The sequence below is a fragment of the Lepidochelys olivacea genome (genome assembly GCF_965140295.1).
Source record: "Lepidochelys olivacea isolate rLepOli2 genome assembly, chromosome: 4".
Taxonomy (NCBI): Eukaryota; Metazoa; Chordata; order Testudines; family Cheloniidae; genus Lepidochelys; species Lepidochelys olivacea.
This window is the reverse complement of record NC_140414.1, coordinates 382,121-396,091: the sequence shown is the minus strand read 5'-3', so window position 1 is coordinate 396,091 and position 13,971 is coordinate 382,121. Positions and strand designations below refer to the sequence as shown.

Genomic DNA, 13,971 nt, shown 5'->3' with positions numbered 1-13,971 from the left:
GGTCAGTATTAGGAAAAATTAGGATATTAGGAAAAACTTTTTCACTAGGAGGGTGGTGAAACACTGGAATGTGTTATCTAGGGAGGTGGTAGAATCTCCTTCCTTAGAAGATTTTAAGGTCAGGCTTGACAAAGCCCTGGCTGGGATGATTTAATTGGGGATTGGTCTTGCTTTGAGCAGGGGGTTGGACGAGATGACCTCCTGAGGTCCCTTCCAACCCTGATATTCTATGATTCTGTGAGTATTCTCCTCTACACTATTTCTCAGGCACATTCCCCCACCCCAACCTGTGGGGTGAGGTTTTACATGAGGACATTTTAGGTGGAAGGGGTAAGTTACATCAAAGAAGCTTTCCAGGATTAGCCACCATTTCCTATATTACTAACTAAAAGAAAAACAATACAAGTTTTATTTTTCCCGTATAATTCAGTTGATCACATAATTAAATCTCTTCCTCGTTAAAGAGTAACCATGTTTAATTTCATTTTCATTGGTAACAATAAATACTCAATGATTAAAGAATCCTCTCAAAAATGTTAGTTTTCTTTTAATCCCCCTTTCCACCAGTGAACCCTTGAGTACAGTTGTGGTTAGGGATTAGATACAGGCCTTGGATCAGAATCTCTGTAAGATACAAGAGATGAGGTTTCTATTAAAAAAGCTATTTTTCTGCAGCCATCTCACATTCAACACTGATTTCATCTTACACACAGTTATAGCACCCACACATGTTGAGTTCAACAAAAACACCTCTTCTGTTTCCTCCAAATCTACATCCTTATGAGAAAGGACGTATCAACCCCATGGCACTGTCGCAGGATGCATAAAAAGGCAGGGATTTGGGGTGAAGAAATCTGTCCCCTGGGTCAAGACAGGTTGTCGTGAGGTGGTGACCGCATCCAGTGGTGGGTGCAGTGCAGGGTCTAGAGGGACCTGGGACCACCCTACCCCACCAGGTCCTGACCCATGGCCTTGAGGAACCAATACTCCTGTGTCCAGGCTTGATCTCTCACTTCAACAGTCCAGTTCCCTGGGCCACTTCCCACCCTTACTTCCAGCATCAGTAGTCTCCCAGCATCCGGCGTCTCTTCTTGGCCATCCTTGGCAGTCGACTGCATGTCTGCAGGAGCCTCAGCACGGCTGGCCTCTGCAGCCTGGGGTCGAGCAGCTTCCCGGCAGGAGCCCACAACACAGGTTTGCTCTCCTCCTCAGTCAGCCCGGGCGGAGCTGAACTGCTCCCTTTTATACTCTGTCTCCAGTCGGACCATGCCAAGGAAAGGCGAGGGGGTGTGGCTTCTTCAGTCCACAGGGTGAAGTTAACCCTAGGAGTGCCAGTGCCGGGTAGATACACGTCATCACAGACAGCATTTCCCAAATTTTGGGATTAGCTAGGAGATCTCTTCAGGAGTAACCTCCTGCAGGGACCAGGTCAGAAATGCTTTGGGAACCAAACACCTGGGCATTTTTCAAAGTTCCAAGTCTATCCCTGGATCGTCTGAGACAATATTGACTTACACAACTGAACTACACTGTGATCATGGGCACTTACTTTCGTCAGTTGCACCGTTTGGGATCTGCTGCTGTTCACCTTTTCAGAGTGGAGATTTAAAAACACGACTATTTCTTTGATAGTATGTCCAATCGCTTGGAGTATTCTCTCTTGTTGACTGAACTGCATTTGAATTTTCTCCATGTCATCATGCAGGGATGAGGGAAAAAACAAACCTAAAGTAAAAAATGATTGTCATTTGTCTGAAATTGACCAATAAATCTGAGCCTCATTCTGTCAAACAAAACCAACATGCAGTTATATGATCAAGGAGCCTTCATGAAAGATACAAAACCCATATCACATCGAGGTAGAAGACACTTTCATTTTCATTTGAAGGGAAATTCCAGAGTAGGTTACATCTGATGTCTCAGAATCAGGATGAGAGATTCCCCCATGATCCATTGAAACCTGCTTCACTCAGTCTGTCTTATTAATGTTATTTACAAAATTTTCACAATGGGGGGAAAAACAGCCAAACTGCCTAGAAGTGGCTTTGCCAATAGACAGAAAATGGGATTTGAAGTGTGGTTGGGATCCAGTTGAAATCCCCTTCCATGCCTGTGACACTTTCATCTCCTGCCAGACTGACTCTGATTTAGGATCAAAGATGTCCAAGCACCATTAACAAGCACAGACAGCTAAGAACATGACCTCACCAGATGCTTTGGGAAGTGAAGGAATATGAGGGGGTGAACTCTGCATGGCTCAGACACGAGGCAACAGTTCTGGGGTGATGGGGAAGGAGGGAATATCTGAGTCACCCCGTCTCCTTCCAGTGTCACAGAGTCTGAAATGACACTTATTTCCCTGACACTGCTCCAGCTCTTTGTTATATTTAAATATATTTTAAGTGAGAAAAACAATCAGCAAAATAACTGCTTTTCAGCTCGATCCAGGGTAGTGTGAGAACAACTGGCAATGAGGCAATCTGTCCTCAAAGAGGAACTGGATGACTTTGCACTGGAAGGAAGAGTATAAATGTGAATCTCCAGGTTTGTTTAGACGTGGAAATGTGATGGTGGTTAGGTCAGATCAGGAGGAAATGTGCTAGATAACCCAACCCCCTATCCATGGTCCATGTCTTTACTGCAAGAATAGCTGTCTTTTTCATCAGGAAAGCAAACTCAAGCTAGCTAACTCCATGGAAACCACAGTGATGAGGCCCAGTTAGATTTTACCTCGACGTAGCTGGTTGAAGACACCCCTTATCTCGGATAATGGACATTCCTGGTAGAAAGGACACACACTCCCATGACTCGCAGGACAATGGAGTTGATAGAAAGGACCACAGGATCCACCCCAAAGATGGGCAGGCTTCAAACGTAGGCAATTCACGTTTGAGAGCTGAGGGACTACAGTGTGCAAAAGATGCAAACAGCCTTAATGGTCACTACCTGGGAACTGTCAAAAGTACTAAAGAAAAAAAATCTTCTGACAGCTCTAGAAAAGGTTTTTATGGAGTTTATCTCCTTTACGGATTCTCTGGTGATAGAGAAGGCCTGAGCTCTGAGTGAAGCTTTTTCCACACTCACAGCATTCATAGGGTCGCTCTCCTGTGTGGATTCTGTGATGTGTAATAAGGGTTGAGCTCTGAGAGAAGCTTTTCCCGCACTCGCAGCATTCATAGGGTTTCTCTCCAGTGTGGACTCTCTGATGAGAGATAAGGGAGGAGATGTCAGTGAAACTTTTCCCACAATCACTGCATTCATAGGGTCTCTCTCCTGTGTGGATCCTCTGATGCGTAGTAAGGTTTGAGCTTCGAGTGAAGCTTTTCCCGCACTCGCAGCATTCGTAGGGTCGCTCTCCCGTGTGGATTCTCTGATGAGAGATAAGGGCTGATCTCTGAGTGAAGCTTTTCCCGCACTCACAGCATTCGTAGGGTCGCTCTCCTGTGTGGATTCTCTGATGAGAGATAAGGGCTGAGCTATGATTGAAGCTTTTCCCGCACTCACCACATTCATAGGGTCTCTCCCCCGTATGGATTCGCTGATGGGTAGAAAGGTCTGAGCTCTGAGTGAAGCTTTTCCCGCACTCACAGCATTCATAGGGTCTGTCTCCTCTGTGTATTCGCTGATGTCGAATAAGGGCTGAGGTATGATTGAAGCTTTTCTCACACTCACAGCATTCATAGGGTTTCTCTTTTGTGTGGATTATCTCGTGTCGAATAAGGGCAGAGCGGTAATTGAAGTTTTTCCCACACTCGCTGCATGTATTCTCTCTCTTTTCCCTGAGGATCTTCTCCGGAGATGTAGTTTCCTTGAGGTCCTTGTGAGTTTCCTGACAATTAATGGGTTTATCCACTTTCTTCTCTGACTGGTTTCCCTGCTCTCTCTCTGGTCTGTGGTAACTTTCACCAGCTGTTCCTGGCTCATGGGGGCTGGACACATTCCCTTTGGATCTTTGCAGTAATGCCCCATGCACGTCTACTAGCTCAGCATCTTCCTGGTGGGGATTCTGCTCTTCATTCTCACTCACCACCCCATCACCTGCTAGAATAGAAGGGAAATCTCAGAGTTAGGGATGGAAAGGCAGAGAGAAAACTCAAGAGCTGGAGAGACAGAAAATAAAAATCAGGGACTGAATTCTCCCAAACTCTTCCCCATAGGGAAGAGCGGAGGGGATCAATTCTATTTCACATCTGGGGCTGGGTTTTAGGGTGGACTGTATGGGTTGCCCGCCCAAGGGGGTGCTGTGTGCAGGGTTCGGATTCCCACCTGACCTGCTGCCGAGGGGCTCACTGGGCTGATGGAGCCATCACAGCAGGCAGGCGAGCAGCAGCGTGGGGGAGGGGGCGAGACCCGATCTGCAGGGGGCTGTTGGATGACCAGACGTCGGAACCAGGTGACGGCTCCGGAGTAGGGGTGCCTGTCCCCCCACCCCTCTGCCCTCCATTCATCTCTGGAGTCATCCCTGGCCACTCAGGACTGGGAGTGTCCTCCTGACTGCTCTGTGAGGGGCGTAGCAGGGGCTGATTGATGGCAGGGTGTCCCCCTCCCCACCACCCATGTAACCAATTTCCACAAAGCTGGGGTGATGGGACAGGGGAATCTGTGGGTCTGAACAAGCCTAGCTCAGGCTCCTGACCTGAAGTGCTTTCTTAAAGAGACAGCGCGCTCACTCAGGCACACACACACACTCCCCTTTACACCCTCCCTTCAACACACACAGCAGAGGTCCCTGCATCCAGGTCACTTCCCTACCGGGACTGTGCTGAGGCATCAGGAGCTGCTGCTCTCCTGCTTTCCCCGTATGCAGCCCGCAGGGAGAGTGACCTGGATGTAGGAAGCCCTGATGTCGCTCCTTGCTCCCCCCATCCCAGCCCCCTAAGGCGGTGGGGGGCGGAGGAGCAGCAGTCCAGCGGGGGAGTGAGCAGCAATGCTAGCCACTTTGTGCATCCAGGTCAGCTTCCCCAAGTGGGTGCTGGAGGATGCAAGGGTTAGGGGCAAAGGGGGCACAGTGCAGAGGTTAGGAGCTCAGGAGGGAGGTGAAGTGGGTAACACTGAAGGGGACACAGTGCAAGGGTTAGGGGCACAGGAGGGGGCAGGTGTTGGGGTGAAGGGGGTATGCACAGTGCAGGGTTTGGGGCGCAGGAGGGGAGTGCAAAGGTTGAGGTGAAAGGGGTATACACAGGAGGAGCAGGGGTTGGGATGAAGGGGACACAGTGCAGGGGTTAAAGGCACAGGACGGGGCAGATGCTGGGGTGCAGGAGGAGGGGGAGGGGTTTGGGTGAAGGGGGCACAGTGCAGGGGTTAGGGGCATAGGAGGGGGCAGGTGCTGGGGTGCAGGAGGGGGGCGGAAGTTAGGAATAAAGGGGGTGTAGGGATTTGGGGTGCAGGAGGGAGAGCAGGCATTTGGGGCAAAGGGGGCACAGTGCAGGGGTTGGGGGGAAGGGAGGGTGGGGATCCTGGGGAGCCCATGGGGGACAGGGGCAATGTGGGTGCCACACCCATGGGGGCCAGAGGCACCAAAATGCAAGTTCACCTATGGTGCCATTTTCCCTAAGGCCGGCCCTGTCCACATCCCATCCACACGCTCAGTAGGAAGGGAGGGAGCTCCTGCCAAGGTGTCAGTCACAATCTGTAGGAAGCCAGGAGTAAGACCTGCTGGGGACTATCCTGAGCTCACAGAGGCTTTGGGGGGAATCCCAGCTGTTTCTCTCAGGGACTTACAGTTTCTGGGTTGGTTTCATGTTTCCTCACCTGTGCAAGGACTTCTCAGGATCTCGTTTTCCTCTGAACCATGGAGATCCAGGACCCGTGGCTCTTCCCCTCCTTCCCGCTGGGAGATCACACAGGGTTTGGAAACTGAAAACCCTGCTCAAGGGAAAGAAAACAAGGGAGATCAGGTGAATTCATAGGACATTTGTCATAAAAAAACCACTCTATTAGTTTAATCCCAGTCCATTTTAAACCAGTAAAATTGCAGGGCCAGCTCCCCAGGTGCTCAAAGGTGCAGAACACTCTGCTTATGAGGGATTTAACTATTCCCATCTTTGCTGGGAGCACACACAGCCAGACACTCATTATCAAAGAGGCTCCTAAAACAAAGAGAATGGAACTGCATGTCCCAGAAAGTGAAGACTCCAGACAGAGGGGAAGTCTCCCTTGCACTGCTTCTAACTGACAAAAAGGTCCAGAGACAATACAAGAGACCTGGGGAAGCTGGGAACAGTAAGCATGGGCTGGTGGGGTTCAGTGGAGTAAGGAACAGGAAGGGCAGGGATATCACTGAATGCAGGATCTCAGCAGCATTAGATGTCAGGAAAGCACATACTGCGGCATTAGGGAATCTAGTGAGTCCGGTGTAAAGGGAGGGAGTATAAAAAACAGCATGTGTGGAGAAAGCTGGCAAATTAGATGGCATAGTTCAGAAGCCACAGACTAATTCTTCTGCCAAAGGAGAAAGTGAAAAATAAGAATCAGGCCATGTAACTTCAGGAGGGACAAATTCAAAGATCCAAAGAGCATGCAGGGAAGAGAGAAACTGTGGCTCTTGCAGGTGGGGATGGAAAAGGAAGAGTCTCCATGTTTCATGGAGCCAATTAGTTCATTTTATCATTCATTTATCATTGTTTTGGTCATCTCATATGTTTTTTCAAATTGTGTACTAAATAGATTTAAGTTGTAGAGAGAAAGAACTGTGAGCTAAGAGCAACTGAGATGGTGGTAGCTGAATGTGTGTGTGAGGATGAGATCACCCAGAAATAAGGTGCAGAGGAAGAAAAAAAAGGGACCAAGGACAGAGCCCCGTGGAAAACAAACAGAAAGTTGGAATGGGGGTGAGGCGGATCATTCTAAGGACACTCCAATGCAGCGATTGGAGAAGGAGGAGGTGTAAGGAGAACATTTAAGAAGTTTTGTATCTATACTGGAAATTATGTTTGTAAAGACTGAAACAGGTTATTTTCAACCAGGAGGTAACAAACTTTTCTCTCTCTGTCCAGTCAGATGCATACTGGGCACTGTATGTCTCACAATGGGGCCTGTTTGTACACTCAGCGAAATGCTAATTGAAGAGATTGTGAAATCTTGAAGAGAGGAAAATTTACAGGGAAAAAATAAAGAGCAGGATCCTGTTACGAGTGAAGACAATGGCATGTGGGGGGACATTTGCGGGTGTAGAGATACACTCTGCATCTTCTGCCATGGAAGCAAACTGACAGCATGACTTGTCTCATGACAGGAGGATCACAGCCAAACCTGGCTGTAAAATGCTGGAGGGACTTTCATAGGTTTTGCTCTATAATATGAAAGGATCTAGTTAGGTAGGTAAGTCTAGAGTCTAGAAAGCGTGTTATGATTTTACTTGATGTGTAACCATTTGTTTCCAAGACTTCTACTTGCTACCACTTGAATCTCTATCCTTGGTTAAATAAGCTTTCACTTATTTTCACTAGAAATACATATGAGTGCCATGAGTTAAATGGCGTCGTGATCTGAAGGGTAACTGGTAAGCTGCGATGCAGTGCTTCTTCGGGAGCAGCAAATCTGTCAACATGAGGAGTGTCCAGGGGGCTGGACAGTCCAGGGAGACCTTCGGAGAGCTCAAAGGTTGGAGTGCGTCTATTGCTAACAGCACCTGGGGCATGAAAAGTGATGTCCAGTGGTGAGAACCATAAGTGGTCAGGCCTACGTGGTCAAGCCAAAATCAGATGCCAGAGTCTGGCTGAAAACACCAGGAAGCATAGAGCAGGGTGACAAAGCAAGGACCAGGAAAAAGTCGTGGTCTCTCTCAGCAACAGGTCAGGGATCTGCCTTGCTGCACAGAGGACTTCCCGGTTTTCCAGGTTTAAATGGGAAGGTTCCTGGATCAGAGGTCACGGGAAGAGCTGCCAGTCATCTCTCATGCGGGCGGCACTTCCTGCAGTGACTGGTCTCCCAGTATGTGCATTGCCAGCAGCTCTGCCAAGGCTGCCCGGTGGTGGCACAGAACCGCCACCCATCTGGGACTCTGCAGACCCATATTCCTGTCCCAGTAATGTTCATGCACCAGACCCGCATCACCTACTCCCAAGGAAGGAACCTCCCACGGTCTCCTATCCAATGATTCGGCACTCCCCCCCCCCCCAACTGTCACACCACACCCTTCTCACATTTGGGAAATTATTATAGCAGACCACCAGTTCTACCATAGCTAAAGTTCAACATTCAATATACATCTGCATAACCTGATCAGCTATTCTAATTGGTCTAACATCCCCTTTCTTACTAAGAATCTCTTGAAATTTTCTGCTTATCATGGGGATGCTGAGCAGGATTAATGGCCCAAATATGGGGTGTTTCCTGATGAAGAGTTTGCTGAGATACAGCCCTCCCCAAAGCAGCTTTTCACATTATCAGCTGGCTCCTATAACACGGTCTTGCACAAACCTGGGGCTGAAACTATGGTTGTAATTTTCCACCAAGTGATCTCAGTCCCTTGGCATTTATCTCTGCTAGTCCATGGCACCCAATACCTCCTTGGGGAAGCCGTATAGAAAAAGCTAATAAACTGCAGAGGCTGGAATTTCAGATTGGCACGAGAAAAAGGGAAGAGTCAGAGAGCCTGAAAGGCCCATGAAATGCAGCAAGACTAAGGGCAAGTCTACCCTAGAGAATTAAGTTGACGTAGAACCACCACAGTAACTGAATCGGTTTTACACGTGCGCACTACACTCCTCATGTCGGTGGTGCGCGTTCTCACCAGGAGCGCTTGTACCGATTTAACTGCCAGCATGGGGGATTGTGGGATGGTTTCTAAAGGGCAGCAGCAGTCGACGTAAGCAACACAGCGTCTACATTGACACTGCATTGACCTAACTACATAGACATACGGGCTATGTCTCTCGTGGAGGTGGAGTTATTAAGTCGGTGTAATGGGTAAGTAACATTGGTGGGTACTACATTTTAGTGTAGATGCTTACAGACTTGGGTCAACTGAAGCTACCTTATGTTGACCTAGCTCTGTAGTGGAGACCAGGCCTAAGGCTCTCCTTAACAGCCAGAGGGTTTCCAGCAATGTACCCTCACTGTAATTCATTGGCTCAAGAGAACATGCTGCAGCCTTTGAACCTGAGCTCCACCCATGAGTTTGAGTGAGACCCCACCACTGATACCTTTCAGACAATGTGTGCTGTGCATTTTTCTTGCGTCCTGCAGGAGTTCCTCTTGGAAGTTTTGCCCTCTGATGCCAACATTTCTGAGTTAAGAGGCATATTTTCAAGGGCTCTAAAATCCATGTGCAGACTCTGACCTGGTTTGCTCTTAAAAGCTTTGCCAGTCCAGCTCTGTTGCTTAAGGCTGTGAAAAAGTGCACGCACACATGTACACCATCCAACATAGCTCTGCTGGCAAAGCTCAATTATAGACACAGCTATAGTGGCAAAAGCATCCATTTTTTAAAACAGGAAACTAAATGCTCATAAGCTACATTACTGCAGAGTTAAGGTTGCCCAGTGCTGTCTCCTGACTTGCACCATATGGACGGTGACTAAACTTAAATCTCTGCAAACCAGGAAAAGAAAAGTTAATGTAAACGCCACCCCTCCAACGCAACCTTAAAGTTGCACGCAACCCTTAACCCTGCAGCTGGCAAGAACCACTGAGAATGGTTCTGTGTGGGCGGTGCAAAGCTTAACAAACGGCCACAGGAATTCAGGTATTCAGCTCAATGCAGCAGTCACAGGAGGAAATTCTATGGTCTGTGTTATAAAGGACGTCAGAGTAAATGACCTAATATCACATCAGCCTTAAAATCTATGAACGTATAATCAATATGAGGAAAGACTAGGAGAACCTGTCAGTGTTTGTGTTGTGTTCACAGATGGGAATCCCAGCTTTTCTCTGCATGCCCTCCAGCTGTGTGCACGGGGTCAGCTGTAGCTGTCACTGGATGAAGGAGGGATTGGTTGGAACAGCTGGGCAGAGCTGTGGCTGTGCTCTGAAGAGAGGTGCGTGTGAAACTTGGGGGACCAATTCTGCCTCATTTCCGTGCTGAGTGTTGTAGGCTTTGTCAGTAAAGGTGCCCAAGGGTGTGCTTGTGTCATAGGGATTGTCAGCACTGTGATAGCATATGGTCTAGTGATCTGTGAGGGGTAAGTGAAGGCAGTGACTCAAATGGAAAAGTCAGGTTGAGGGCAAAGGGGTGGTAACACTGTGCAAGTCTCAGATGGTTTGCGTGCAGGAAGTTCAGTGCGGGAGTGCAGGCCAGGGGTAGGAAGCGTCTGTTTGCTAGGATAGAGATGAACCCGACTATTATCTTAGCTAAGAGAAGCTGTTAGACTTTCTGCTGTACTGCTCTGTTCCCAGAGCGTTCTGTAACAGGGGAGGGCAGAGCACTGGTGTGTGTGTCACTGGCATTGAGCTACTATAAGGTGGGTGCATAACTGGTTGGAAAATCATTCCCAGAGAGTAGTTATCAGTGGTTCAGTGTCCTGTTGGAACGGCATAACGAGTGGGGTTCCGCAAGGATCAGTTCTGGGTCCAGTTCTGTTCAATATCTTCATCAACGATTTAGATAATGGCATAGAGAGTACACTTATAAAGTTTGCGGACTATACCAAACGGGGAGGGGTTCCAAGTGCTTTGGAGGATAGAATTAAAATGATCTGGACAAACTGGAGAAATGATCTGAAGTAAATAGGATGAAATTCAATTAGGACAAATGCAAAGTACTCCACTTAGGAAGGAACAATCAGTTGCACAAATACAAAATGGGAAATGACTGCCTAGGAAGGAGTACTGCGGAAAGGGATCTGAGGATTATAGTGGATCACAAGCTAAATATGAGTCAACAGTGTAACAGTGTTGAAAAAAAAAGGAAACATCATTCTGGGATGTATTAGCAGGAGTACTATAAGCAAGACACGAGAAGTAATTCATCCACTCTACTCCGCACTGATTAGGCCTCAGCTGGAGTACTGTGTCCACTTCTGGGCACCACCTTTCAGGAAAGATGTGGACAACTTGGAGAAAATCCAGAGAAGAAAAACAAAAATGATGAAAGGTCTAGAAAACATGACCTATGAGGGAAGATTGAAAAAATTGGGGTTGTTTAGTCTGGAGAAGAGAAGACTGAGAGGGGACATGATCACAGTTTTCAAATAAATAAATGGTTGTTACAAGGAGGAAGACGAAAAATTGTACTTCTTAACCTCTGAGGATAGGACAAGAAGCAATGGGCTAAATTGCAGCAAGTGCAGTTTAGGTTGGACATTAGGAAAAACTTCCTAATTGTCAGAGTGGTTAAGCACTGGAATAAATTGCCTGGGGAAGTTGTGGAATTTCCATCATCGGGGATTTTTAAGAGCAGGCTGGACAAACACCTCTCAGGCATGGTCTATATAATACCTATTCCTGCCTTGAGTGCAGGTGACTGGACTAGATGACCTCTTGAGGTCCCTTCCATTTCTATGATTCCATGTTGGGATGATGCTGAAACAGGGCAGAGCAGAGGTGGCATTGTGGGGATGGCATGAACGTTAACTTTTCATTTCCCCTTCTAAGAACTGAGGGGACGGGAATTCTTACCCAGTGAGGTCACATTCTCATAGTTCTCCTGCATGACGTCTCTGTAGAGGGCTCTCTGAGCGGGGTCCAGCAGAGCCCACTCTTCCCTGGTGAAATACACAGCCACCTCTTCGAAGGTCACCGGCCCCTGAAAGAGAAAGAGTCCAACAGTCAGTACCTGCTGCCCCAGTCACAACCCCATGATTCATGGGGGAAAGGAGCCAATCAAATGGAAGCTCTGAGAGAGAGACAGTCAGCAGAGTCCTATCCCCATACTGCTGAGAACAGCCATGACGCATCACGGTGAGAGCACAAAGAGAGAGCCACACACCTACGAGCCAGAGGCTGATACAGTCCCATGGTAGGAATCCCAAAACCTTCCTCACTTCCAGCAGCTGGATGTGAGTGGCTGGGGCATCTTCCCTACGCCTCCCTGGTGGGTGCCCCCTTTCCATGTCACACCAGCCTCTAGCTCGCAGGTTGAGGGTTCAGCACTGGAAGTCCGGTCAGTTTTCCCAGCCCTGCCCAGGGGGTTGGTTTCTCTATTTCCTGTTTCATAAATTAGGGAATTTTCTCCCCCAACACCCAAGCGTTTGTTCCTAGAATCTAGGCCCAGGTTAAACAAATCCCAAAAGGTTTGTCACACTCTGTCCCCTTCCCTTTCTTCACCCAGGGTAGTCCCTGCCCCCTGCAGACCTCATTCCCCAGAAGTTGCCACCCATTCAGTATTTACTTCCCCTCTCCCTCCAGCAGGAACCCACCAGGACCCCCCCCCCCAATAACCCCTACCTGAGCTGGCTCTACAGCAGCCATTTCTCTTTCCTGTCCCATGGGAGGACGGGATGAGCTGGAGCGAGACGTGGGCGTCATTCTGCAGCCTGGCAGGGCGAGAAGGGCAGTTGTGCAGGTTTCAGAACAGGCTTTACTTCATTTCACATCACGCTTCCCCCAGGCTCTTCCCCTGCAGACAGACAGGCTAGTTTCTGCCATGCTGGGAACATGCTCAATCCCCATATTGCTGCACAGACCATGCCCCTGCCCTTCCCTTCACCCCCCGCACCCCAGGGCTAAACCCACGGAGACACGTTCAAACCCTCCCAGCAACAGAGGGTGAATTAAACACTGGAAAAGACCAGGACCAAAGGAGCCCCTTGGGGGGGGATTCCCCCTGACACCGTCCCCAGGGCAGCACTCTCCTGCAGCAGGGGGATCAGGGCACAGCAGAGGGCCGGGGCAGCGGCCAGGCTGGCTGGGAGAAGGCTCCCTTCCGGCCTTAGCAGCTCCGGGCCCCCGGACACCCGGGGCGGGGGCTGCGCCGAGCCCGGGACCCGCCCGGCCCCAGGGTCTCTCTCACCTGCAGTCTCCGCTCAGCCGCCGCCGCCAGCAGCAGCAGCGCCCGGGGGTCTCTCGCCGGAGGAGGCGCCCCCGGCCGGGCCCGCCGCCCCGAGCCCGCTGGGGAAGCGGCAGCGGCCGCTCGGCCCCCGGCTCCCAGGGGAGCAGCAGCAGCAGCGCCCGGGCTCCCAGGAGCTGCCCCCGCGGGCCCCGGCGCCCTCGGCTCTTTGTTCTCCCCAACTCCTGCCTCCTTCCTCCCGGCACCCACCGCTCCCGGCGGCCCCGGCCCCGGCCCCTTCCTGTGCCCGTGCCGCGCCCGCCGGGGCTGGGGACTCGCCCCCCGGCCAGCCCCGGGCATGGGGGCGGGACTCTGCGCAAGCGGCCCCTCCCCGCCCCCCTGCGCTTTGGCCACCCCCCGGCTCTGGCTGCCCTCGGGAGGGGCCGGTCCAGCTCCGGGAGAGCACGGGCCCCCCGGGAACGGGAGAGGGGTCCGGTGTCCCGGCCAGAGGGGGGAGGGGGCAGACCAGGAGTTCTCAGACTGGGGGTTGCAGCCCCTCGGGGGGGGGGGGGCACAAGCTGCCCAGCTCTGCGGGGGGCAGCAGCGCAGAAGTGGGGGGGGGGGGGCAACGGAGCACAAAGTCTGCTGTGAAAAGTGATCTTGAGAAATGGCTTCGCACCCCCAGTATTAAACCGTAACTATCTTAAAACCCCCTTTTCTGCTTATCCCGGGAATTCAATCAAAGTGTGTTTTAGGGTTAATATAAAAGTGGTGAGAAAAGGTCAATCCATAGCAGAGAATCAGGGTATACATTAAGCATTTAAAATAACGTTAAATATAAAATATGTGTTTTGAATTTATAAGGAGGGGCGCACTGGGTGCCTTGCTTTGTGAAGGGGGTCACCAATTCAAAAAGTTTGAGAACCACTGGGTTACACAGGGAAAGGGGAGAGAGGGACACTGAAAAAAGCCTGCAGGGGAAATACCTGGGGAGAGGGGTTCCCAATTCCCAAATCTGCCTCGCTCCATGTACTGCCCCATCCCTGGGCTGATCATCCCAGTGCTGTGGGCCTGGATCTCCATGGCCCAGGACATCACAAATC

General features: G+C 50.1%; 1 protein-coding gene across 3 annotated transcripts; it reads right to left on the bottom strand.

Annotated features, from left to right (window-relative positions):
• Positions 1–458: 458 nt before the first annotated feature.
• On the bottom strand, positions 459–13,302 carry LOC311519835 (uncharacterized protein). 3 transcript variants are annotated; one of them, XM_084626798.1, is made up of 5 exons: positions 12,893–13,302; positions 12,328–12,499; positions 11,560–11,686; positions 5,752–5,865; positions 459–4,038 (listed from the first exon to the last, which is right to left on the bottom strand). In XM_084626798.1, the coding sequence occupies exons 2-5, from the start codon at positions 12,406–12,408 to the stop codon at positions 2,993–2,995; spliced, it is 1,368 nt and encodes a 455-aa protein (XP_084482924.1). In that variant the 5' UTR covers positions 12,409–12,499; positions 12,893–13,302; the 3' UTR covers positions 459–2,992. The 3 variants fall into 3 exon arrangements, with proteins under 3 accessions (XP_084482924.1, XP_084482922.1, XP_084482923.1); XM_084626796.1 differs by having other exon boundaries at positions 459–4,041; positions 12,893–13,297; XM_084626797.1 differs by having other exon boundaries at positions 459–4,041; positions 12,328–12,416; positions 12,893–13,297.
• Between the last annotated feature and the right edge of the window lie 669 nt (positions 13,303–13,971).